The 23,692-nt window shown below is 46.1% G+C and overlaps 1 protein-coding gene across 3 annotated transcripts in view; it reads right to left on the bottom strand.

Annotated features, from left to right (window-relative positions):
* Nucleotides 1-21,844, bottom strand: part of RAD23B (RAD23 homolog B, nucleotide excision repair protein) — a 53,356-nt gene extending 31,512 nt beyond the window's left edge. Inside the window, exon 1 of one of the 3 annotated variants that reach the window (XM_056520344.1) lies at nt 21,481-21,844. In XM_056520344.1, the coding sequence (XP_056376319.1) occupies nt 21,481-21,546 (66 nt within the window). In that variant the 5' untranslated portion in view covers nt 21,547-21,844. Of the gene's footprint in view, nt 1-21,168; nt 21,223-21,480 lie in introns of those variants that run through there. The other 2 variants (XM_056520337.1, XM_056520351.1) reach the window with 2 other exon arrangements.
* Nucleotides 21,845-23,692: the final 1,848 nt, after the last annotated feature.

Genomic DNA, 23,692 nt, shown 5'->3' with positions numbered 1-23,692 from the left:
TTCTGTCATGTTTTATCAATTTAAAAAAAATTCTGAACTTTTTCGAATTGTTTTTTAATTACCTTTTTCTGACTTTTTTACTTTTGCATACAAGGCTGTATGAGGGCTCATTTTTTGCGGTATCAATATATTATAAAAATTGCATTTCTGTTTTTTTTTTTTTACATTTACGTTATTTACCATACGGGATACATAATGTTATATTTTAATAGTTCGTACAGTTACGCACGCAGCGATACAAATATGTTTATTTTTATTATGTTTACATGTTTTTATATAGGATAAGAGGGTGATTTGAACTTTTAATATTGAATGGGTTAATGTGTCCCTTTTATTATTAAAACTTTTTTTTCCTATTACACTTTATTAGTCCCTTAGGGGACTTTTAGGAGGAATCAGATTACTCATACAGATCAATAGAGTTCTATTGAACTCCATTGATAGAGCCTAGTCCAGCCAGGCTCCATCAGTGACAGAGCAACGGACACCAGGGAACAGAGGTAAGCCCTCTGGCTACCTCCATAGTGGCTATAGTGGATCAGCTTTGACAGCGGCGTTCTAAAGGGTTAATAGCCAGCCGCATGCTGGCTATTAGCAGTGGCACCCAGCTACTGAAAACAGCTGGGGGCTGCAGAGTATGGAGCGGACTCGAGGCTGGAGCCTGCTCCATATACCCCTCTGAGTGCCGACGTGATTGTTGGGACTTTCAGGTCTGGCCCTACTTGCCTGAAGAAGGGCTAAGGGCCTGAAAAATTCACCTGCCTGGTGCCCGAAACTGCATGTCCTGGGCGTCGGGCGATAAGAATTCCACATCCCTGCATTGTGTAGGCTATAAAAAAAATATTATAAAATAAAATAAATAAGTAAAATGTCTACTTACCTTAGGTGTTCCCACAGTGCCTCGGGAGTCCTTCTCTTGTTTTCTGATGCAATAGTATTCCTGAGCTACAGCATGAGAACCAATGTGTCATACTGCAGCGATGTCCCGCCTTGGCCAGTGATTCGCTGAGTGGCAGTATTCCCAGGCCTGACATGTCACGTTGCAGCTCAGGAAGATGATGGCATTGGGGGAGCAGAACACCAGAGGCATCATGGGAACACAGGAGGTAAGTAGAGGTGGTTGATATGCGCCCCCCTCCATGATTCTCTAAGGAAGAGCCAGAGATACACAAATACTCAATCCCTGCTCTTTGCACAAGGAGAGCCAGAGTGCTGTGAAGGAGATCACAGGGGCTTCCAGCAGTCAGGCTACACCCCCCCCCCCCCCCCCCTCTCTCTAACAATCTGACACTTATTCCCTATGACCCTATACTTTCAGCTCTGTAAATGTTAGACACCTTCTTACCTCACTATGCATAATTGCATAGTGACAAAAATGGCAACTGTGTACTTCAAGAATTAAAAAATAGCCACTAGATATGGGACACAGTGATCTTTTAAATGTCCACAGGTTAATGGCCCAACAAAGTTTTCTCATATTTGCTTTTCCAGGGTACGTTCACACACAGGATCTGCTGCACACTTTCTGCAGCCCATTTTGCTACCTATTGAAGCAAATGGGTAGCAAAATCAGCTGCACAAAATATGCAGCAGATCATTTATGTGTGAACGTACCATCAAGGGGTGTTGTCTAAAAGTTCACCCACAGCCCTATTTATACTTACAGGTGAAATCTATAATGCTATAATGCCATATGCTCCAAGGTTTTCAGAGTATCATATTGCTCCACTTCCATCAAGACTGTATTAGTTAGTGAGGGTCTTGCTGCCGGGCCCCTCATCAATTCAGAAAGAGAACAAAACAAGTCACACAGCTGACGAAGCACTGCACTCACTTTTTTGCATATATGAAGGGAAAAACTACTAATAGACCTATTTACTTGAGTAGGGATGTGCTGCAGGTTACTTGTATAGCCAGATGTCCAGGCACTACTGTGCAGAAAAAGAATTGACAGCACTGAGGCCCCATCAGTCATACACATGCTTTCTAGTAGAACACTAGCTAGTTAACTTTTTTTGTAGTATAGTGGGGCACTATGGAGTAGCTTAGCACATATGCTAGAAGCTTTCGGTGGTGTGCTCTATTCATTACAGGGACAATTAAATCCCAGTTCCCTGGATCCAGGCCCCATTCTAGAGATGGCCTGACCCCACACACACTATCAAATACTTATCTATAGCTGGAGTACCCCTTTAAACGTTGAAAAAGACTAAATTATTTATTCCTCCATTCTGCTCCGGCTGCAAATATCAAAATAAACTAACTTGCCTCCCACTGTGCAGATATTGCTATTCCATCTTCTGAGCCCCCATCTTCTTCAGCATTCAGGGGCCCGATACGTCAGACTGTACTGAGCTTATCACCGGCCGCATCAATGTCCCGCCTTTGCCAGTGATACTACCACAGGCGGGACAACGCTGCAGTCGGCGATAAGTTTACGCAGTCTAATGTGTCATGTTCTAAAATGCAAAAGTAAACTGGGGCTCAAAAGATGGAAGAGCTATATCAGCACAAAGGGGAAACAGCAAGACGGAAGTTAAAGTTAGTTATATTATCTTAATCTCCTTTTTCTTCTCAAGTTACAAAAAAAGAGAAATCCAAGCAGTAACTTTTTCTCTGCTCAAATCCTGATAAGGCTGGGTTCACACCACGTTTTTGCAATACAGTTTTTTATCAGGTTTTTGGTAAAATACCGGATTCCTCAAAACCTGACTAAACTGTATTAAAACGTGTGTACAAACTTTTATCTGTATACGGTTGAAAAGTGATGTCCGGTTGCATCCGTTTTTTAAGAAAAAAAACGCATACGTTTTGAACTTTTCACTCCATTATGAATAAAGTTTCTCTTGTTTGATTGAAATTCCAAGAAAAAAGAACTGTGCAAAGTCAAAAACCGTATGGTGCAAACTGGATGGAACCGTACACACATACGGTTCTGTACAGTTCCCATTGACTCCCATGTTAACTCCTTAACGACGCAGGACGTATATTTACGTCCTCCGCAGGCTCCCGCGATATGCCGCGGGGTCACGCGGTGTCCCCGCGTCATATCGGGTCGGTCCCGGCGGCTATCAACGGCCGGGACCCGCGGCTAATACAGGACATCACCGATCGCGGTGATGCCCTGTATTAACCCTTCAGACGCGGCGATCAAAGCTGACCGCCGCGTCTGACTGAAGTGAAAGTATCCCGGCTGCTCAGTCGGGCTGTTCGGGACCGCCGCGGTGAAATCGCAGCATCCCAAACAGCTTACAGGACACCGGGAGGGCCCTTACCTGGCTCCTCGGTGTCCGATCGACGAATGACTGCTCTGTGCCTGAGATCCAGGCAGGAGCAGTCAAGTGCCGAAAACACTGATCACAGGCGTGTTAATACACGCCTGTGATTTATGTAAAAGATCAGTGTGTGCAGTGTTATAGGTCCCTAAGGGAGCTATAACACTGCAAAAAAATTTTTTTTTTTAAAGTGTTAATAAAAGGTAATTTAACCCCTTCCCTAATAAAAGTTTGAATCACCCCCTTTTCCCATAAAAAAAATAAACAGTGTAAATAAAAAAATAAACAAACATATGTGGTATCGCCGCGTGTGTAAATGTCCGAAATATAAAAATATATCATTAATTAAACCGCAGTCAATGGCGTACGCGCAAAAAAATTCCAAAGTCCAAAAAAGCGTATTTTTGGTCACTTTCTATACCATTAAAAAATGAATAAAAAGTGATCAAAACAAAAATCATACCGATAAAAACTTCAGATCACGGCGCAAAAAAGGAGCCCTCATACCGCCCTGTACGTGGAAAAATAAAAAAGTTAGAGGGATCAGAAGGACATTTTTAAACGTATAAATTTTCCTGCATGTAGTTATGATTTTTTCCAGAAGTACGACAAAATCAAACCTATATAAGTAGGGTATCATTTTAACCGTATGGACCTACAGAATAATGATAAGGAGTCATTTTTACCGAAATATGCACTGCGTAGAAACGGAAGCCCCCAAAAGTTACAAAATTGAGTTTTTTCTTCGATTTTGTTGCACAATTATTTTTTTCCGTTTCGCCGTGCATTTTTGGGTAAAATGACTAATGTCACTACAAAGTAGAATTGGTGACGCAAAAAATAAGCCATAATATGGATTTTTAGGTGGAAAATTGAAAGGGTTATGATTTTTAAAAGGTAAGGAGGAAAAAACGAAAGTGCAAAAACTGAAAAACCCTGAGTCCTTAAGGGGTTAAAAAAAACAAAAAAAAACATAAGGCAGGGGTCCTCAAACTACGGCCTGCGGGCCACATGCGGCCCGTCGACGACATTTATCCGGCACGCCGCTGCCTGGGACATCCCTGTGTCAGGAAAGATGTTTTCGGGACACAGGGATGCGCTCTCGGAGACCCCGCGTTTACTTTTACTTTTACTTTAACCCCTTAAGGACTCAGGGTTTTTCATTTTTTCCCCCTTACCTTTTAAAAATCATAACCCTTTCAATTTTCCACCTAAAAATCCATATTATGGCTTATTTTTTGCGTCACCAATTCTACTTTGCAGGGACATTAGTCATTTTACCCAAAAATTCACGGTGAAACGGAAAAAAAAAAAAAAAAAAAAAAAAAATCACAAAATCGAAGAAAAAACGCCATTTTGTAATTTTTGGGGGCTTCCGTTTCTACACAGTGCATATTTTGGTAAAAATGACACCTTATTATTCTGTAGGTCCATACGGTTAAAATGATACCCTACTTATATAGGTTTTATTTTGTCGCACTTCTGGAAAAAATCATAACTACATGCAGGAAAATGTATACATTTAAAAATGTCATCTTCTGACCCCTATAACTTATTTTTTCCACGTACAGGGCGGTATGAGGACTCATTTTTTGCGCCGTGATCTGAAGTTTTTATCGGTACCATTTTTACCGAAGTGACCAAAATACGCTTTTTTGGACTTTGGAATTTTTTTGCGCGTACGCCATTGACCATGCAGTTTAATTAATGATATATTTTTATAGTTTGGACATTTACGCACGCGGCGATACCACATATGTTTGTTTATTTTTTTTATTTACACTGTTTTCTTTTTTTTTATGGGAAAAGGGGGTGATTCAAACTTTTATTAGGGAAGGGGTTAAATGACCTTTATTAACTTTTTTTTGTAGTGTTATAGGTCCCATAGGGACCAATAACACTGCACACACTGATCTCTCATGCTAATCACTGTATTAACACGCCTGTGATCAGTGTTATCGGCGCTTGACTGCTCCTGCCTGGATCTCAGGCACAGAGCAGTCATTCGTCGATCGGACACCGAGGAGGCAGGTAAGGGCCCTCCCGGTGTCCTGTAAGCTGTTTGGGATGCCGCGATTTCACCGTAGCGGTCCCGAACAGCCCGACTGAGCAGCCGGGATACTTTCACTTCAGACGCGGCGGCTAGCTTTGATTGCCACGTCTGAAGGGTTAATACAGGGCATCACCGCGATCGGTGATGTCCTGCATTAGCCGCGGGTCCCGGCCGTTGATAGCCGCCGGGAACGACCCGATATGAAGCGGGGACACCGCGCGACCCCACGGGAGCCGGCGGAGGACGTAAATATACGTCCTGCGTCGTTAAGGCGTTAAAAACGCAGGGGCCGCCGGGAAGGTGGCGCACGCAGGGACGTCACTGACGCCATGCGTGCGCCCATAGCAACGGAGCGCGGAGGAGCAGGGTAGCGATGAGGACGTGCGCTGGCCAGCTAGGTAAGTGTTACCAGCGACACATCAGCTTCGGTGCTCCGACCACCCCTCCTTCGGTCCCGGGACTTATTGCTATGTCCAGACCAGAGGAGCAGTGGTCGGAGCACTGAAGTGGGGCAGAACACAGGCATACAGCCTCCAGCCATACACTGTATGGCTGGAGGCTGTATGTCTGGGGGGGAACATTATACTGCACCTAATGTGGGGGAACTGTACTGCCAACCCTAATGTGGGGGAACTGTACTGCCAACCCTAATGTGGGGGAACTGTACTGCCAACCCTAATGTGGGGGAACTGTACTGCCAACCCTAATGTGGGGGAACTACAACCTAATGTGTGGGGGGGGGGGGGGGGGGGAGATCTATACTGCCAACCTAATGTGGGGAGAACTGTGCTGCGTACTTAAAGTGGTAGTCCACTAATAAGATATAAGTGTGCATAGGAATTAGTTCATGTTTTGTTATCTATAGTATGGCCCTCCAACGGTCTGAGGGACCGTGAACTGGGCCCCCGTTTAAAAAGTTTGAGGACCCCTGGTATACGGTTTAACCCCTTAAGGAGGCAGGGTTTTTCAGTTTTTGCATTTTCGTTTTTTCCTTCTTCCCTTTTAAAAATCATAATCCTTTCAATTTTCCACCTAAAAATCCATATTATGGCTTGTTTTTTGCGTCACCAATTCTACTTTGCAGTGAGTCATTTTACCCAAAAATCCAAGGCGAAACGAAAAAAAAAAATCATTGTGCGACAAAATCAAAGAAAAAAAACGCCATTTTTTAACTTTTGGGTGTTTCCGTTTCTACGCAGTGCATATTTCGGTAAAAATGACATTCTGTAGGGCCATATGGTTAAAATGGTACCCTACTTATACAGGTTTAATTTTGTCATACTTCTGGAAAAAATCATAACTACATGCAGGAAAATGTAAATGTTTAAAAATGTCCCCTTCTGACCCCTATAACTTATTTTTTCACGTACAGGGCGTTATGAGGGCTAATTTTTTAGCGCCGTAATCTGATGTTTTTATCGGTACCCTTTTTGATCCCTTTTTAATAATTTTTTTAATGGTATAAAAAGTGACCAAAAATATGCTTTTTTGGACTTTGGAATTTTTTTACGTGACCGTGCGTTTTAATTAACGATACTTTTATAGTTCGGACATTTACGCATGCAGCGATACCACATGTTTATTTTTATTGTGACTTATTTTTTTAATGGGAAAAGGGGGGTGATTCAAACTTATTAGGGAAGGGGTTAAATGATCTTTATTAACACTTTTTACCCTTTTTTTGCAATGTTATAGCTCCCATAGGGACCTATGACACACATCACTGGTGTGTATTAACACGCCTGTGATCAGTGTTATTGGTGCTTGACTGCTCCTGCCTAGATCTCAGGCACGGAGCAGTCATTCGCCGATCGGACACCGAGGAGGCAGGTAAGGTCCCTCCCGGTGTCCTGTAAGCTGTTCGGGACACCGCGTTTTAACCGCGGCGGTCCCGAACAGCCCGACTGAGCAGCCGGGATACTTTCACTTTCGGTGCGGCGGTCAGCTTTGAACGCCACGTCTGAAGGGTTAATACAGGGCATCACCGCGATCGGTGATGTCCTGTATTAGCCGCAGGTCCCGGCCGTTGATGGCCGCCGGGACCGACCCGATATGACGCGGGAGCCGCCGGAGGACGTAAATATACGTCCTTCGTCGTTAAGGAGTTAATACGGCTTTTCACCCGGACCAAAAACCGTGGTAGGCCACGGTTTTCTGTCCAGAAAAAAAAAAGTAAAAAAATGAGACAACCGTATACAATATGGTGCATATGGTTTTGAATGGAAAGTCTATGGCCACGGCTTGCTGTACAGCTGCATACTTTTTTTTAAACGTATCCAAAAACTGTATAGAAAAATCGTGGTGAACCCACCCTAATAGAAAGCAATCGGAATCCAGAGAGACACCATTAAAGTCAATGGGAACTGTAGGGACCCGTTGTGTAACACATGGTTCCGCTTAGTTTTTTCTGTCACAAAAAGCCTCTGATGGAGCTCCTGGAACAGAGCTCTAAGGCAGCTGTGAACTAAGCCTAAGTCAACTAGTAGATGGTCTAAACTTAGATTATAGACTTCAGATATGGCAGATTTATCAGTCAGCATGAAACAATTATATATCTGCCAGGTATCTGGTAAGTTTGCCCTGTCAAAGAATTATACAGTTTTAGGAAATCTGAGCCATTTGTTCTTGAAGTTATCAAAACTGGTCAATTCAGTGCAGTCATATCAACAAAACCAGTTTATTTTGACGTTGCAGGACTTAACAGTAACATCTTTAGCAACCTACCATTTAACATCAAAGCAACTTATTTACAGTGCAAAGTTGAAAGTACATGTATCTGATCGCTTTTGCACTGAAACTACCATGCTATAAAAAGTGTTAGTGTAACCCTGGCATAAAAAGGGACCTGTAAGAAACCTTCCATGATCTTGCTGTCTGGGGTCAAGCAGAAAGTATTAAAGGACATCTGCAGCGTGATTAACACTTATCCCCTATCCACAGGATAGGGGATAAGTGTTTGATCGCGGGGGGTCCGACCGATGGGACCCCGTGATCTTCTGTACGGGGCCGCGGCTGTCCCGTGCAGGGGGCGTGCCGGCCGCAGCCGGCACGCCTCCTCCATACATCTCTATAGAACTGTATAGGGACGGGGCGTCACCGTTGACCTCTAGGTCGACGCTACGCGCCTTAGCGCTCACCATGAGCGCTAATGGCGGTGCCCCGTTAGGGTGATCGCGGAGGGTCCCAGCGGTCGGACCCCCGCAATCAAACACTTAACCCCCCTGTGCATAGGGGATAAGTGTCATACCGCTGCAGTTGTCCTTTAAGTAGACTCAGGCAGGGATGTGTCACTCTTTGGATGCTGTATTGAGCTATTTAAATGTAAATACGTTGAGGGAGATTTATCAAAACCTGTCCAGAGGAAAAGCTGCTCCTAGCAACCAATCAGATCGCTTCTTTAACCCCTTAAGGACTTAGCCCTTTTTCACCTTAAGGACTCGGCCATTTTTTGCAATTCTGACCACTGTCACTTTAAACATTAATAACTCTGCAATGCTTTTAGTTATTCTGATTCCGAGATTGTTTTTTCGTGACATATTCTACTTTAACATAGTGGTAAATTTTTGTGGAAACTTGTATCCTTTCTTGGTGAAAAATCCAAAAATTTGAAGAAAAAATTGAAAATGTTGCATTTTTCTAACGTTGAAGCTCTCTGCTTGTAAGGAAAATGGATATTCAAGATAATTTTTTTAATTCACATATACAATATGTCTACTTTATGTTTGCATCATAAAATTTATGAGTTTTTACTTTTGGAAGACACCAGAGGGCTTCAAAGTTCAGCAGCAATTTTCTAATTTTTCACAAAATTTTCAAACTCAGTATTTTTCAGGGACCAGTTCAGTTTTGAAGTGGATTTGAAGGGTCTTCATATTAGAAATACCCCACAAATGACCCCATTATAAAAACTGCACCCCCCAAAGTATTCAAAATGACATTCAGTCAGCATTTTAACCCTTAAGGTGTTTCACAGGAATAGCAGCAAAGTGATGAAGAAAATTCAAAATTTTAATTTTTTTTACACTCATGTTCTTGTAGACCAAATATTTTGCATTTTTGCAAGGGGTAAAAAGGAGAAAATTTTTACTTGTATTTGTAGCCCAATTTCTCTCAAGTAAGCACATACCTCATATGTCTATGTAAGGTGTTCGGCGGGCGCAGTAGAGGGCTCAGAAGGGAAGGAGCGACAAATGGTTTTTGGGGGGCATGTCACCTTTAGGAAGCCCCTATGGTGCCAGAACAGCAACAAAAAAAAAACACATGGCATACCATTTTGGAAACTAGACCCCTCGGGAAACATAAGGGGTAAAGTGAACCTTAATACCCCACAGGTGATTCACGACTTTTGCATATGTAAAAAAAAATTGTTTTCTTTCCTAAAATGCTTGGTTTCCCAAAAGTTTTACATTTTTAAAAAGGTTAATAGCAGAAAATACCCCCCAAAATTTGAAGCCCAATTTCTCCCGATTCAGAAAACACCCCATATGGGGGTGAAAAGTGCTCTGCTGGTGCACTACAGGTCTCAGAAGAGAAGGAGTCACATTTGGCTTTTTGAAAGCAAATTTTGCTCTGGGGGCATGCCGCATTTAGGAAGCACCTATGGTGCCAGAACGGCAAAAAAAAAAAAAAATGGCATACTATTTTGGATACGTAACAAGGGGTTAAGTGAACCTTAACCTCTTAAGGACCCAGGACGTACTAGTACGTCCTGGTGTTTCTCCGGTCTCTGCCGCGCCCCGGGCAGAGATCAGAAGCGGATGCCTGCTGAAATGCTTCAGCAGGCATCCAGGGCAAACGCCGAGGGGGGCCGTGTAGGCCCCCCCATGTCGGCAATCGCCGCAAATCGCAAGGGAAATCACCCCTGCGATCTGCGGCGATACCGGGCTGATCGGGTCTCTGGGACCCGACCCGCCCGGTAATTTCGCATGATCCCGGCTGTCACAGACCGCCAGGACCATGCTGAAGTATAGGAGCGAGGTGGCATCCCTCCTATCCCCTGCGATTCTTCGGTTATCTAACCAATCGCAGGGGGGGGCGGTTACTTCCTCCCGCCCTGCCCGGCCCCTGGAAGTCCGGAGAGGACGGGAGGACGACCGGAGGACGCGGCGGGGGACGGGGGAGTGCTGGGGACCAGCCCCGGTACTTACCTCGTCCCTGAAGACCCGGATCCCAGCGATGAAGATGGCGGCGGCGACAGGCGAGTGGATCTTCAGCCGCGGTCGGGCCCTTTACAGCAATGCACGTTGCCGTAAAGCGACATGCAATACTGTAATGGGACCCTGTAAACTACAACTCCCAGCATGCCCAGACAGCCCTTGGCGTCTGGGCATGCTAGGAGTTGCAGTTTTGCAACATCTGGAGGTCCACAGTTTGGAGACCACTGTGCCCTTCCAGATGTTGCAAAACTACACATCCTTGGCATGCCCTTACTGTCCAGGCATGCTGGGAGTTGTAGTTCTGTAACATCTGGCCCTTCAGATGTTGCAGAACTACAACTCCCAGCATGCCTGGACAGTTTTGGCATACTGGGAGTGGTAGTTTTGCAACATCTGGAGGGCTACAGCTTGGACACAACTACACAGTGGTCCCCAAACTGTTCTCCTTCAGCTGTTGCGTAACCACTACTCCCAATATGCCCTTCGGCTGCCTGGGCATGCTGGGAGTTGTGGTTTTGCAACAACTGGAGGCACACTGGTTGGGAAACATTGTCTGTTTCCTAACTCAGTATTTCCCAACCCGTGTGCCTCCAGCTGTTGCAAAACTATAACTACCAGCATGCACTGGAAGTTGTAGTTTTGCAACAGCTGGAGGTCCCCCCCCCCCCCCCCCTGTGAATGTACAGGGTACATTCACATGGGCAGGGGGCTTACAGTGAGTATCAGGCTGCAAGTTTGCGATGCAGCAAATTTTGCGCGGCAGCTCAAACTCGCAGCGGGAAACTCGCTGTAATCCCCCGCCTGTGTGACTGTACCCTAAAAACACTACACTACCACAAAATAAAATAAGTAAAAAACACTACATATACACATACCCCTACACAGCCCCCCTCCCCTCCCCAATAAAAATGAAAAACGTCTGGTACGCCACTTTCCAAAATGGAGCCTCCAGCTGTTGCAAAAACAACAACTCCCAGTATTGCCGGACAGCCGTTGACTGTCCAAGCATGCTGGGAGCTTTGCAACAGCTGGAGGCACCCTGTTTGGGAATCTTTGGGAATTTGGAGCCCTGTCGTATTTCAAGGCAACAGTTTAGGGCCATATATGGGGTATCGCCGTACTCAGGAGAAATTGCCTAAAACATTTTGGGGGGCTTTTTCTCCTTTCACCCCTTACGAAAAGGGGAAGTTGGGGTCTACACCAGCATGTTAGTGTAAAAAAAAAAAAAAAATTTACACTAACATGCTGGTGTTGCCCTATACTTTTCATTTTGACAAGAGGTAAAAGGGAAAAAGCCCCCCAAAATTTGTATTCCAGTTTCTCCCGACTACGGAGATACCCCATATGTGGGCGTAAAGTGCTCTGGGGGCGCACAACAAGGCCCAGAAGGGAGAGTGCACCATGTACATTTGAGGTGATTTGCACAGGGGTGGCTGATTGTTACAGCAGTTTTGACAAACGCAAACAAAACAAAACCCCACGTGACCCCATTTTGGAAACTACACCCCTCACGGAATGTAATGAGGGGATGAGTGAGAATTTACACCCCACTGGTGTCTGACAGATCTTTGGAACAGTGGGCTGTGCAAATAAAAATTTTGTACAGCCCACTGTTCCAAAGATCTGACAGACACCAGTGGGGGTAAATGCTCACTGTACCCCTTGTTACGTTCCTCAAGGGGTCTAGTTTCCAAAATGGTATGCCATGTGGGTGTTATTTTGCTGTCCTGGCACCATAGGAACTTCCTAAATGAGACATGCCCCCCAAGCAAAATTTGCTCTCAAAAAGCCAAATATGACTCCTCCTCTTCTGAGCATTGTAGTTTGCCCGTAGTGCACTTTAGGTCAACTTATGGGGTACCTCCATACTCAGAAGAGATGGGGTTACAAATTTTGGGCAGTATTTTCGGCTATTAACCCTTGCAAAAATGTGAAGTTTGGGGGGAAACAAATTTTTTTTTACATATGCAAAAGTCGTGAAACACCTGTGGGGTATTAAGGCTCACTTTATTCCTTGTTACGTTCCTCAAGGGGTCTAGTTTCCAAAATGGTATAGCATGTGTTTTTTTTTTTTTGCTGTTCTGGCACCATAGGGGCTTCCTAAATGCAACATGTCCCCCAAAAACCATTTCTGAAAAACGTACTCTCCAAAATCCCCTTGTCGCTCCTTCGCTTCTGAGCCCTCTACTGTGCCCGCCGAACACTTTACATAGACATATGAGGTATGTGCTTACTCGAGAGAAATTGGGCTACAAATACAAGTATACATTTTCTCCTTTTACCCCTTGTAAAAATAAAAAAATTGGGTCTATAAGAACATGCGAGTGTAAAAAATGAAGATTGTGAATTTTCTCCTTCACTTTGCTGCTATTCCTGTGAAACACCTAAAGGGTTAAAATGCTGACAATGTAATTTTGAATACTTTGGGGGGTGCAGTTTTTATAATGGGGTCTTGTGGGGTATTTCTAATATGAAGACCCTTCAAATCCACTTCAAACCTGAACTGGTCCCTGAAAAATAGTGAGTTTGAAAATTTTGTGAAAAATTGGAAAATTGCTGCTGAACTTTTAAGCCCTCTGGTGTCTTCGAAAAGTAAAAACTTGTCAATTTTATGATGCAAACATAAAGTAGACATATTGTATATGTGAATAAAATTTAAAAAATTTGGAATATCCATTTTCCTTACAAACAGAGAGTTTCAAAGTTAGAAAAATGCTAAATTTTCAAATTTTTCATCAAATTATGGGATTTTTCACCAAGAAAGGATGCAAGTTACCACAAAATGTTACCACTATGTTAAAGTAGAATATGTCACGAAAAAACTCTCTCGGAATCAGAATGATAACTAAAAGCATTCCAGAGTTATTAATGTTTAAAGTGACAGTGGTCAGATGTTAAAAAAATGTTCCTAAGGTGTAAAATGGCTGGGTCCTTAAGGGGTTAATACCCCACAGGTGTTTCACGACTTTTGCATATGTAAAAAAAAAAAATATTTTTTACCTAAAATGCCTTGTTTCCCCAAAATTTTAGATTTTTAAAAAGGGTAAAAGCAGAAAATACCCCCCAAAATTTGTAACAATTTCTACCGAGTACGGCGATACCCCATATGTGACCCTAAACTGTTGCCTTGAAATACGACAGGGTTCCAAAGTGAGAGAGCGCCATGCGCATTTGAGGCCTAAATTAGGGAGTGCATAGGGGTAGACATTGGGAATCACTGGCGTAGAATACCCCTAACAGGGTGCCTCCAGCTGTTGTGAAACTCCCAGCATGCCTGGACAGTCAGTGGCTATCTGGTAATACTGGGAGTAGTTGTTTTGCAACAGCTGGAGGCTCCGTTTTGGAAACAGTGGGGTACCAGACGTTTTTCATTTTTATTGGGGAGGGGGGCTGTGTAAGGGTATGTGCATATGCAGTGTTTTTTACTTTTTATTTTATTTTGTGTTAGTGTAGTGTAGCGTTTTTAGGGTACACTCACACGGGCGGGGGTTCACAGTAGTTTCTCGCTGGCAGTTTGCCGCAGCTTAAACTTGCAGCCGGATACTTACTGTAAACCTCCGCCCATGTGAGTGTACCCTGTAAATTCACATTGGGGGGGGGGGGGGGGGGACATCCAGCTGTTGCAAAACTACAACTCCCAGCATGCAATGACAGACGGTACATGCTGTGAGTTTTAGTTTTGCAACAGCTGTAGGCACACTGGTTATGTATCACTGAGTTTGTGACCTAACTCAGTGTTTCACAACCAGTGTGCCTCCAGCTGTTGCAAAACTACAACTCCCAGCATGTACGGTGCATGCTGGGAGTTGTAGTTTGCAACAGCTGGAGGCAGACCACCACAACTACAGCTCCCAGCATGCCCTTTTTGCATGCTGGGAGCTGTTGCTAAGCAACAGCAGGAGGCTCTCACTCACCTCCAACTGCTCCTCTCGCACACATGTCGTCGCTGCCGCCGCTCCTGGGGCCCCGGTCCCGGGGTCCTCTTCCCACACCCGTCCTAAGGAAGAGGGGCGGAGCGGGTTGCGGGAGTGACACCCGCAGCAGGTGCCCTGATTGGTCGGCCGGTAAACAGGCCGACGAATTAGGGCGATCGTGAGGTGGCACCAGTGCCACCTCACCTCTGCTGGCTATGGCTGTTCGGGGCCGTCAGAGACGGCACCGAACAGCCTGTAATTCCGGGTCACTGGAGACCCGATTGACCTGGAATCCGCCGCAGATCGCTGGGCTGAATTGTCCAGCGATCTGCGGCCATCGCCGACATGAGGGGACATAATGACCCCCCTGGGCGATATGCCACGATACTAGGGATCGACCGATATAGTTTTTTTTAGGGCCGATACCGATAATCGGTGGAGGTTAGGGCCGATAGCCGATAACTTATACCGATATTCCGGTATAAGTTATCGGCTATTTATCCCCCCTCGACACCGCTGCAGGTCATTGATTTAAAGCGGGCGCTTTAAATCAATGCACTGCAGTGGCTTTTGCGGTGCAATAGGCCACCGCCGCCACCACCCGCTTCTCTCCCTGTCTGTCAGGGTGGTCCGGGCCATCCATCCTTCCTTCCTTCCTGTAGTGTCCGGCAGCATTCCGGGTGGAGGGTGCACCGGTAGGGCTGTCCTTCTCCGGGGGTCATCTTCTCCACTCCGGGCAGGCTCCGGCCTAGTACGCTGCATAGACGCCGCTACACAGTGACGCCCGTGCGCAGCGACACACCTGACGTCACGGCGTAGAGGCATCTATGCAGCGTACTAGGCCGGAGCCTGCCCGGAGTGGAGAAGTTGACCCTATGAGAAGAAGGACAGCCCGTACCGGTGCACCCTCCACCTGAAATGGCGCTGGACACTACAGGAAGGAAGGATGGATGGCCCGGACCACCCCCATTACGGGTAAGTTAATTTTTATTTTTTTTATTGACTCGGAGGGTGGGGGAGGGGCCCGACCGGTATAGCGGTATGGGCAAAAATCTATACCGGTATACCGCCCAGCACTACGGTGGGGGGTGCGACGCAGTGGCTCATGGGGGCGGTCGCGGTGCGGTGGGCAAGGCAAGGTAATTGCCGATACCGATAATGCCCAAAATCGTGATTATCGGCCGATAATATCGGCCATACCGATAATCGGTCGATCCCTACACGATACCTGCTGAACGATTTCAGCAGGCATCCGGCTCCGGTCCCCAACCGGCTAGCGGTGGGGACCGGATTTCCCACGGGCGCATGGATACACCCTGCGTCCTTAAGGACTCGGAATGCAGGGCGTATCCATACACCCTGCGTCCTGAAGAGGTTAATTTTTCTGAGGCCTTTTCAAAAATGAAAGAAGCGATCTGATTGGTTGCTATGGGCAACTCAGCAACTTTTCCTCTGGACAGGTTTTCATAAATTTCCCCCGTTGCCTCTTGGCATGCAAGATGCTGCACCAAGATCACATCCTGAACAGATTTGTGGTGATAGGAAGGTCGTAAGCTGTGAAAGCAGGTAGCACATCACAGCAAGTCACCATGCAGCCTTAGAACAGACACTGCCATTTCAATAAACTTCACATAAATCATTAGTTCACATGACTAATATTTCTTAGGGATCATATTACAAGCAGCACATAGAGATCTATAGAGGGGAAATTTATCAAAACCTGTGTAGAGCAAGAGTGGAGCAGTTGCCCAGAGCACCCAATAAGATTTCTTTTTTTAAATTTAAAGAGGCCTGTGAAAAATGTAAGAAGCATTCTGATTGGTTACTATGGGAAACTGCGCCGCTCTTCCTCTACACAGGTTTTGATAAATCTCCCCCAATGTAGTCTGCTACACTATAATACTGCAAGGGATGTGGAAATCCTATCACGTGACGCCAGAGAAATGCAGTTTCGGGCGCCGGGCAGGTGAACTTTTCACGGATTTAGACCGGCTTCGTGCATGCAGGGCAGGACAGACTTCTTCCTCTAATATTAAAATGCCGGAGCTCAGGGTATATGGTGTGGCCTCCTGTAGGGCTGGGCGGTATGACCAAATGTGTGCATGACGGTATTTTTGTAACTTTCGGCGGTTCCACAGTATATAACGGTATTTCCCCCCCAAAATTAATTATCAGCCCAGCGCTGCTCTTTTCTGCCGCCCCTCCCAATCAATTATCAGCCCAGTGCAGCCCTCATCAGGGTAAATACTCACATGTCACCCGCTAGCACTGCCCTCCTCGTGCGGTCTGTTGCGGCCGCCGGCGCTGACACAAGGTAAACAAACGAAGTCGGCCTTACGCTGGGGACGGGAACGTTGGAAAGCCGTCAGCCTATCACCGGCCGCAGCGATGTTCCGCCTCGGCCGCTGATAGGCTGAGCCCACTGTCATGTAAGGAGTTCTGGACGGCTCCTTACATGACAGTGGGCTCAGCCTATCACCGACCGGGGCGGGACATTGCTGCGGCCGGTACCTGACCAACGGGAGGTAAGATAAAGTTTATTTTGTTTATTTTTTGCAGCCCGGGCATAGGGATACCGCACAGTATAGAGCAGTGGTCTTCAACCTGCGGACCTCCAGATGTTGCAAAACTACAACTCCCAGAATGCATGATGAGAGTTGTAGTTTTGCAACATCTGGAGGTCCTCAGGTTGAAGACCACTGGTATAGAGTGTCAGGCGGCCGCAACAAACAGGAGGAAGAGGAGGGCAGCGCTTGCGGGTGACGTAAGTATTTACCCCGATGGGGACAGAGCTGGGCTGATAATTGGGTGGGGGGGGGGGGGGGGCAGAACAGCGTTCGCGGGTCACATATGATTAGTTCCCTGATGTGGGGACAGCGCAGCGCTGGGCTAATTCATTCATTCCCAAGGGGGAGGGTCCAAACCGGTATTGCGGTATGGGTTAAAATTCATATCGTGCAGCACAAAAATGTCAGTACTCGGTATAAACCGGTATACTGCCCAGTCCCAGCCTCTTGACTCGAGCCCGCTCCATACCTGGTGGCCCCCAGATGATTGCTGAAGCTGGGGGCAGAAGCTAACAGCTGCCATGCAGTGATCGCCACACCCAGCTATTAACCCTTTAGATCACCACTGTATAAAAAGGTTACAGTGGAATCTAAAGGGATCTTATAACCATCCCTGGTGGTCTAGTGGTGTGGAGGGCTTACCTCTCCTATGGCTGCCATGGATCTGTGAATTTGTATTGGATTGATGTATTTGATTTGAACCAAATGAGCACAGATCACACTAATCAAGACATCGATCTGTATTAGGGCAGCACGATTTGGGAAATTGTGTGATTGCGACTATGGAGGTAAATATCAATATGCGATTGCGATATAAATGGTGAAATCCCTATTTCATGTCAAATCCCCTTATTTGATATAGCCAACCCCCCCCCCCTCTCAATTTCATGTTCATTGACTAGACAAAATAGAAGGGATTGGATAGGAAATGGGAAGAAGAGAGTCTAATTCCTCCTCCACATTTTATGTGCCTGGCCTGGTATATAGTGAAGTCCGCATACTCTCTGGTGCTGTTGCCAAACCACCAAGTGCTCTAAACGTAGGGGAGGAAAAAAAACTGCTACCAGACAGCTCTGGCAGTGACTTTTCTCCCGGAGAACAATATGACTAGGCAGTTTAAATCCAACATGCCTGACCCTTCTTCCCCCGACATTATCTATCAGGGGAGTTAGAAGACCCAAACACATTTGACAGTTGCCAACCTCTCTCTAATATACCGTATTTATCGGGGTATACCACGCACCGGCCTATAACACGCACCCTCATTTTACCAAGGATATTTGGGTAAAAAAAAGTTTTTTACCCAAATATCCTTGGTAAAATGAGGGTGCGTGTGTGTGCGCATGCGTATACCCCTATACACCCCCAGGAAAGGCAGGGGGAGAGAGGCCGTCGCTGCCCGCTTCTCTGCCCCTGCCTTTCCTGGGGTCTAGAGCCCTGCTGCCGGCCCTTCTCTCCCGCTAGCTATCGGTGCCGCTGCCTGTTCTCTCCCCCTGACTATCGGTGCTGGCGCCCCATTTCCGGCATCGATAGCCAAGGGGAGAGAAGCGGTGCTGGCAATGGGGCAGCGGTGCCGACAGACAGGGGGAGAGAAGGGGCAGCGGCATCCATTGCCGGCGCCGCTGCCCCCCCCCCCCCCCATCGACAGTTGTATAATTACCTGTTGCTGGGGTCGTGTCCGCGCTGCTTCAGGCCTCCGGTGTGCACCCCATGCGTCGTTGCTATGCACGGCACGGCACAATGACTAGTGACGTCATTGTGTCTAGCTGCTCATAGCAACGACGCAGGGGACGCACACCGGAGGCCTGAAGAAGCGCGGACACGACCCCAGCAACAGGTAATTATACAACCGGGGATGGGGGAGGCAACGGCGCCGGCAATGGGTGCCGCTGCCCCTTCTCTCCCCCTGTCTGTCGGTGCCGCTGCCCCATTGCCGGCGATGCTTCTCTCCCCCTGGCTAACGGCAGCGGCAATGGGGCGGCGGCACCGATAGGGGGAGAGAAGGGCCGGCAGCAGGGCTCTAGCCCCCAGGGGTAGAGAAGCCGGCAGCGGTGGCGGTCTCTGCACCTGCAAAGCCGCTGCAGTTCATTGATTTAAAGCGCCCGCTTTAAATCATTGAACTGCAGTGGCTTATCGGCGTATAACATGCAGGTAGACTTTAGGCTAAAAATTTTAGCCTAAAAAGTGCGTGTTATACGCTGATAAATACGGTATATGGGGTTGATGGCCAGCAGCGCCCATCTCTCCATAGATTTGTATTGGCATGTCACCTGACCCCTCCACAAGCTTATAATTCACCCCTTCTCTCAAGATGTTTAACCCCTTAAGGACATAGCGTTTTTTCCTCCTTACATTTTTAAAATCATAACCCTTCCAATTTTTCACCTAAAATTCCATATGATGGCTTGTTTTTTGTGCCACCAATTCTACTTTGTAATGACATCAGTCATTTTACCCCAAAAATCTACGGCGAAACAGAAAAAAAATAATAATTGTGTGACAAAATGGAAGAAAAAAAAATGTACATTTTGCGGGCTTCCGTTTCTACACAGTACATTTTTCGGTAAGAATTACACCTTATATTTATTCTGTAGGTCCATACGGTTAAAATGATACCTACTTTGATTTTGTATTACTTGTGAAAAAAAATCATAACTACATGCAGGAAAATTTATACGTTTAAAATTGTCATCTTCTGACCCCTATAACTTTTTTTATTTTTCCATGTACGGGCCGGTATGGGGGCTCATTGTTTGCGCCGTTATCTGAAGTTTTTATCGGTATCATATTTGTATTGATCGGACTTTTTGATTGCTTTTTATTGATTTTTTTATGGTATAAACAGTGACCAAATAGAAGCTATTTGGGACTTTTGAATTTTTTTGCGTGTACGCCATTGAACGTGCGGTTTAACTAACAATATATTTTTATAGTTCGGACATTTACACATGTGGCGATGCCACATATGTTTATTTTTAGTTACAGTTTTTTTATGGGAAAAGGAGGGTGATTCAAACTTTTATTAGGGAAGGGGTTAAATCATCTATTAACTTTTTTTCCCCCACTTTTTTGCAATGTTATAGCTCCCATAGGGGACTATAACATGCAGTACACTGATCAATTGATCAGTGTTATCAGTGGTTGATTGCTAAGGCCTGGATTTCAGGCTTGGAGCAATTAATCACCGATCGGATGCGCAGGAGGCAGGTAAGGCCCCCTTCTGCTGTGTCCTAGCTGATCGGGACATCGCGATTTTACCGCGATGGTCCCGATCAGCCCGACTGAGCAGCTGGAAAGCTTTCACTTTAGACCCGGCAATCAACTCTGATCGCCGCATCTAAAGAAATAATGCCGGACATCTGCCAGAACGCCGATGTCCCACATTAGCCACGGGTCCTGGCTGCTGATAGCAGCTGGGACCGTGCGGGTATGATGCGAGCTCAGGCTTTTCGCAGCAAGGGGTTAATGTAGAACATGTTGATCTCATTTGTGGACAGACTTGGGATTCTCAAACCTAGATTTGTGATACAGAAGGGATTCCACATGGTACTTCAGCTGTATGGGCATGGTCACATGGCAAATAGTTTTTGCAGCAAAGATCATGCGATGTCAGTGTGTGAAACCCCATTTAAGTCAATGGGAGGCAGGAAACCGTGCAGATAAGTACAGAAATGAGATGACAGTTCAGCACTGAAACTTCTATTAAAGTCAATGGGAGCTTCATGCCCACGACTGTGACTAGCACTGCATACGGGTGGCGCTTATGCCCATGTGCACAGACCCTTAGGGATTTTCATTGGCTTTCTACAGACTTGTTGTGCCCTTCCAGAAGCACATGCCACATACTGTGCATATGACGCTGCAGTTAATATCTTGGCAGTTACGCATATGATACACCACGAAGGCCAGTGATTGGATGCAGGGTCATGTGATTGCAGAACTTCAGGTAGCAAAGTTAAAAGTAAAACATTTTTTAGTTACCACAATTTCAGGTTGTGGGGAATTTGTTTACAAACTAATGAAAACCCCCTTTAACAAACAGACAACACTGACATATAAACATATCCCCACCAAGGATGTCCCTTTCACACCCCAGACATGACTAAAATGTGAGTCCACACCAGCTGCCATCTTTTTGGTGTACACTGGAGCCAGAAATTGGACTTTGATACTTTTGAACGACCCCTCTGACATGTTTACTACCTAAGGGAAAGGCACGCTGAGGCTTGTAGTTCCACCCTGACAGGAAGCTCGTCTCTGGCTGTGCGCGCCACATCACATCTATACTGCTGCGCAGACCACGTGGTCTCGTCCGCGCCCCCTAGTCACATGCTCACTAGCCAAGAAAGCAAACAGGAGGCGAGTACGCGCACGAGGCCCCCTTCCCTATTAACCCTATAAACACTGGCACCGAGTAACCTTCCAGGGATCTGTCAACCAGTCAGATAGTGACCGGCCTATGCCGCCCGTACCCAGGCCTCCATCCCACAGACAGGGGCAGCCGCCCAGCCTCACCGTCTCTTCGCCGTCGATCTCTATCTTGAAGGTCTGCTGCTGCAGTGTTTTCATAGTAATCTGCATGGTGGCTGCGCTGTGTGACCCTTCCGGTCCCCCTGTGTCCTGTGTGTTCCGGCCTGGTAGAGCTCAGCAGCGGCGAGGCGCTGGTTCCTGCACGATAGGCTCCTGATTTCGGTTCGTCGCTTGTATTGCAGCGAAGGCCGCTCCGTAGCGTTGTGTTGTCAGTGTCGGGCGGCTCGCAGATGCCCGGTTACGCGCTCCTGTGGGTGTCGGTTAATTCGCTGTCTCATCAGCACGGCCTGTCCGCCGCCATCATGACTTCGCTCACTGCCAGGCGCGCAGGCCGCACGACGCATGCGCACGCTTCACACAGAGGCGTGGTCCAAGTCCCTGGCGTATGGGCGGAGACTTTGGAGTGACGTGACTGTTCTGCGCTGTCCAGGACGGCGAACCTTGGTAGAAGGCACTGGGGGGCGCTGTGCAGAACATTCACTGGTATTGTGCCTCAGCACTGACAGGAAGTGTCAAGTCATCAGCATAGGAAGGGCTGTGTTCATACAGTGCGCTATTGTCACAGTCCATTGCATTTATAAGCGAGTTCACACATCTTTTGCATTGCTGTTATTAGCAGTGTAATTGTAACACCTAAAAAACACCGTTATGAAATATGTGCAATGTCAATAATTGCATCACAACAACATAAGGCAGTGTTTCCCAGCCAGCCTCCAGCTGTTGCAAAACCACTCCCAGTGTGACTTATGTCTGATGTCTTAAAAAAGTTGAAAAAAAAAGTTCTAAAACAAATAGATGTTTTGGGGGGTTTAACACCCCAAAAGAAGTCCCTGGCACTTAAAGGGGTATTCCAGGCAAAACCTTTTTTTATATATATCAACTGGCTCCGGAAAGTTGAACAGATTTGTAAATGACTTCTATTAAAAAATCTTAATCCTTCCAATAGTTATTAGCTTCTGAAGTTTTCTGTCTAACTGCTCAATGATGATGTCACGTCCTGGGAACTGTGCATGATGGGAGAATATCCCCATAGGAACTGCACAGCTCCCGGGACGTGAGTCATCAGAAAGCAGTTAGACAGAAAACAACAACTCAACTTCAGAAGCTAATAACTATTGTAAGGATTAAGATTTTTTCATAGAAGTTATTTACAAATCTGTTTAACTTTCCGGAGCCAGTTGATATATATAAAAAAAAAGTTTTGGCCTGGAATACCCCTTTAAGCCCTAGATGACACAAAGCATACCTGTACGCCATTGCCATCTGGGACTTAAAGGGGTATTCCAGTGGAAAACAATTGTGTGGTTTTTTTTTTTTTTTTAAATCAACTGGTGCCAAAAAATTATACAGATTTGTAAATTACTTCTATTTAAAAATCGGGAATCCTTTCAGTACTTATCAGCTGCTGTGTACTACCGAGGAAGTTGAGTTGTTCTTTTCTGTCTGACCACAGTGCTCTCTGCTGACACTTCTGTCCATGTCAGGAACTGTCCAGAGCAGGATCAAATCCCCATAGCAAACCTCTCCTGCTCTGGACAGTTCCTGACATGGACAGAGGTGTCAGCAGAGAGCACTGTGGTCAGACAGAAAAGAACTACACAACTTCCTCTGTAGTATATACAGCAGCTGATAAGTACTGGAAGGATTAAGATTTTTAAATAGAAGTCATTTACAAATCTGTTTAACTTTCTGGCACTAGTTGATTAGAAAAAAATTGTTTTCCACTGGCGTACCCCTTTTAATGGGTGTCTGTATGCCCTAGGGGGATATTTATCAAAACCCGTGCAGAGGAAGTGTGGTGCAGTTGCCCATAGCAGCCAATCAGATACACAGTTAAAACTTTGGCAACCCCGTAGCACACTGCTTAAGCGAGTGTTCTACGGAATCTCCTGATTCTATGGAATACGGAGTCTATAGGACTTCCAGTAATTTCATAGACCCCACGCTTTAGGATATGAAGTTGCCAGGAGTTTTAAATATGTATACTGCTGCTGCAACAACATTGTAGTTACATGACCCATGACACTTATTTTCGACACAGGGCTGTTAAAAATATATGGAGCGGTCCCAGCAGGGTTCAGATCCTCTCCAAACAGTTGGCTCCCGGGTACTACTAATAGCATAGATCGATCTCCAATGCTGGCTAATAACCATTAAATACCGCTGTCAGTCTTACTAAGTGTTATTGGGGGTGCAC

Source organism: Hyla sarda, chromosome 1 (genome assembly GCF_029499605.1).
Source record: "Hyla sarda isolate aHylSar1 chromosome 1, aHylSar1.hap1, whole genome shotgun sequence".
NCBI lineage: Eukaryota > Metazoa > Chordata > Amphibia > Anura > Hylidae > Hyla > Hyla sarda.
This window is presented reverse-complemented; position numbering and strand designations above follow the sequence as displayed.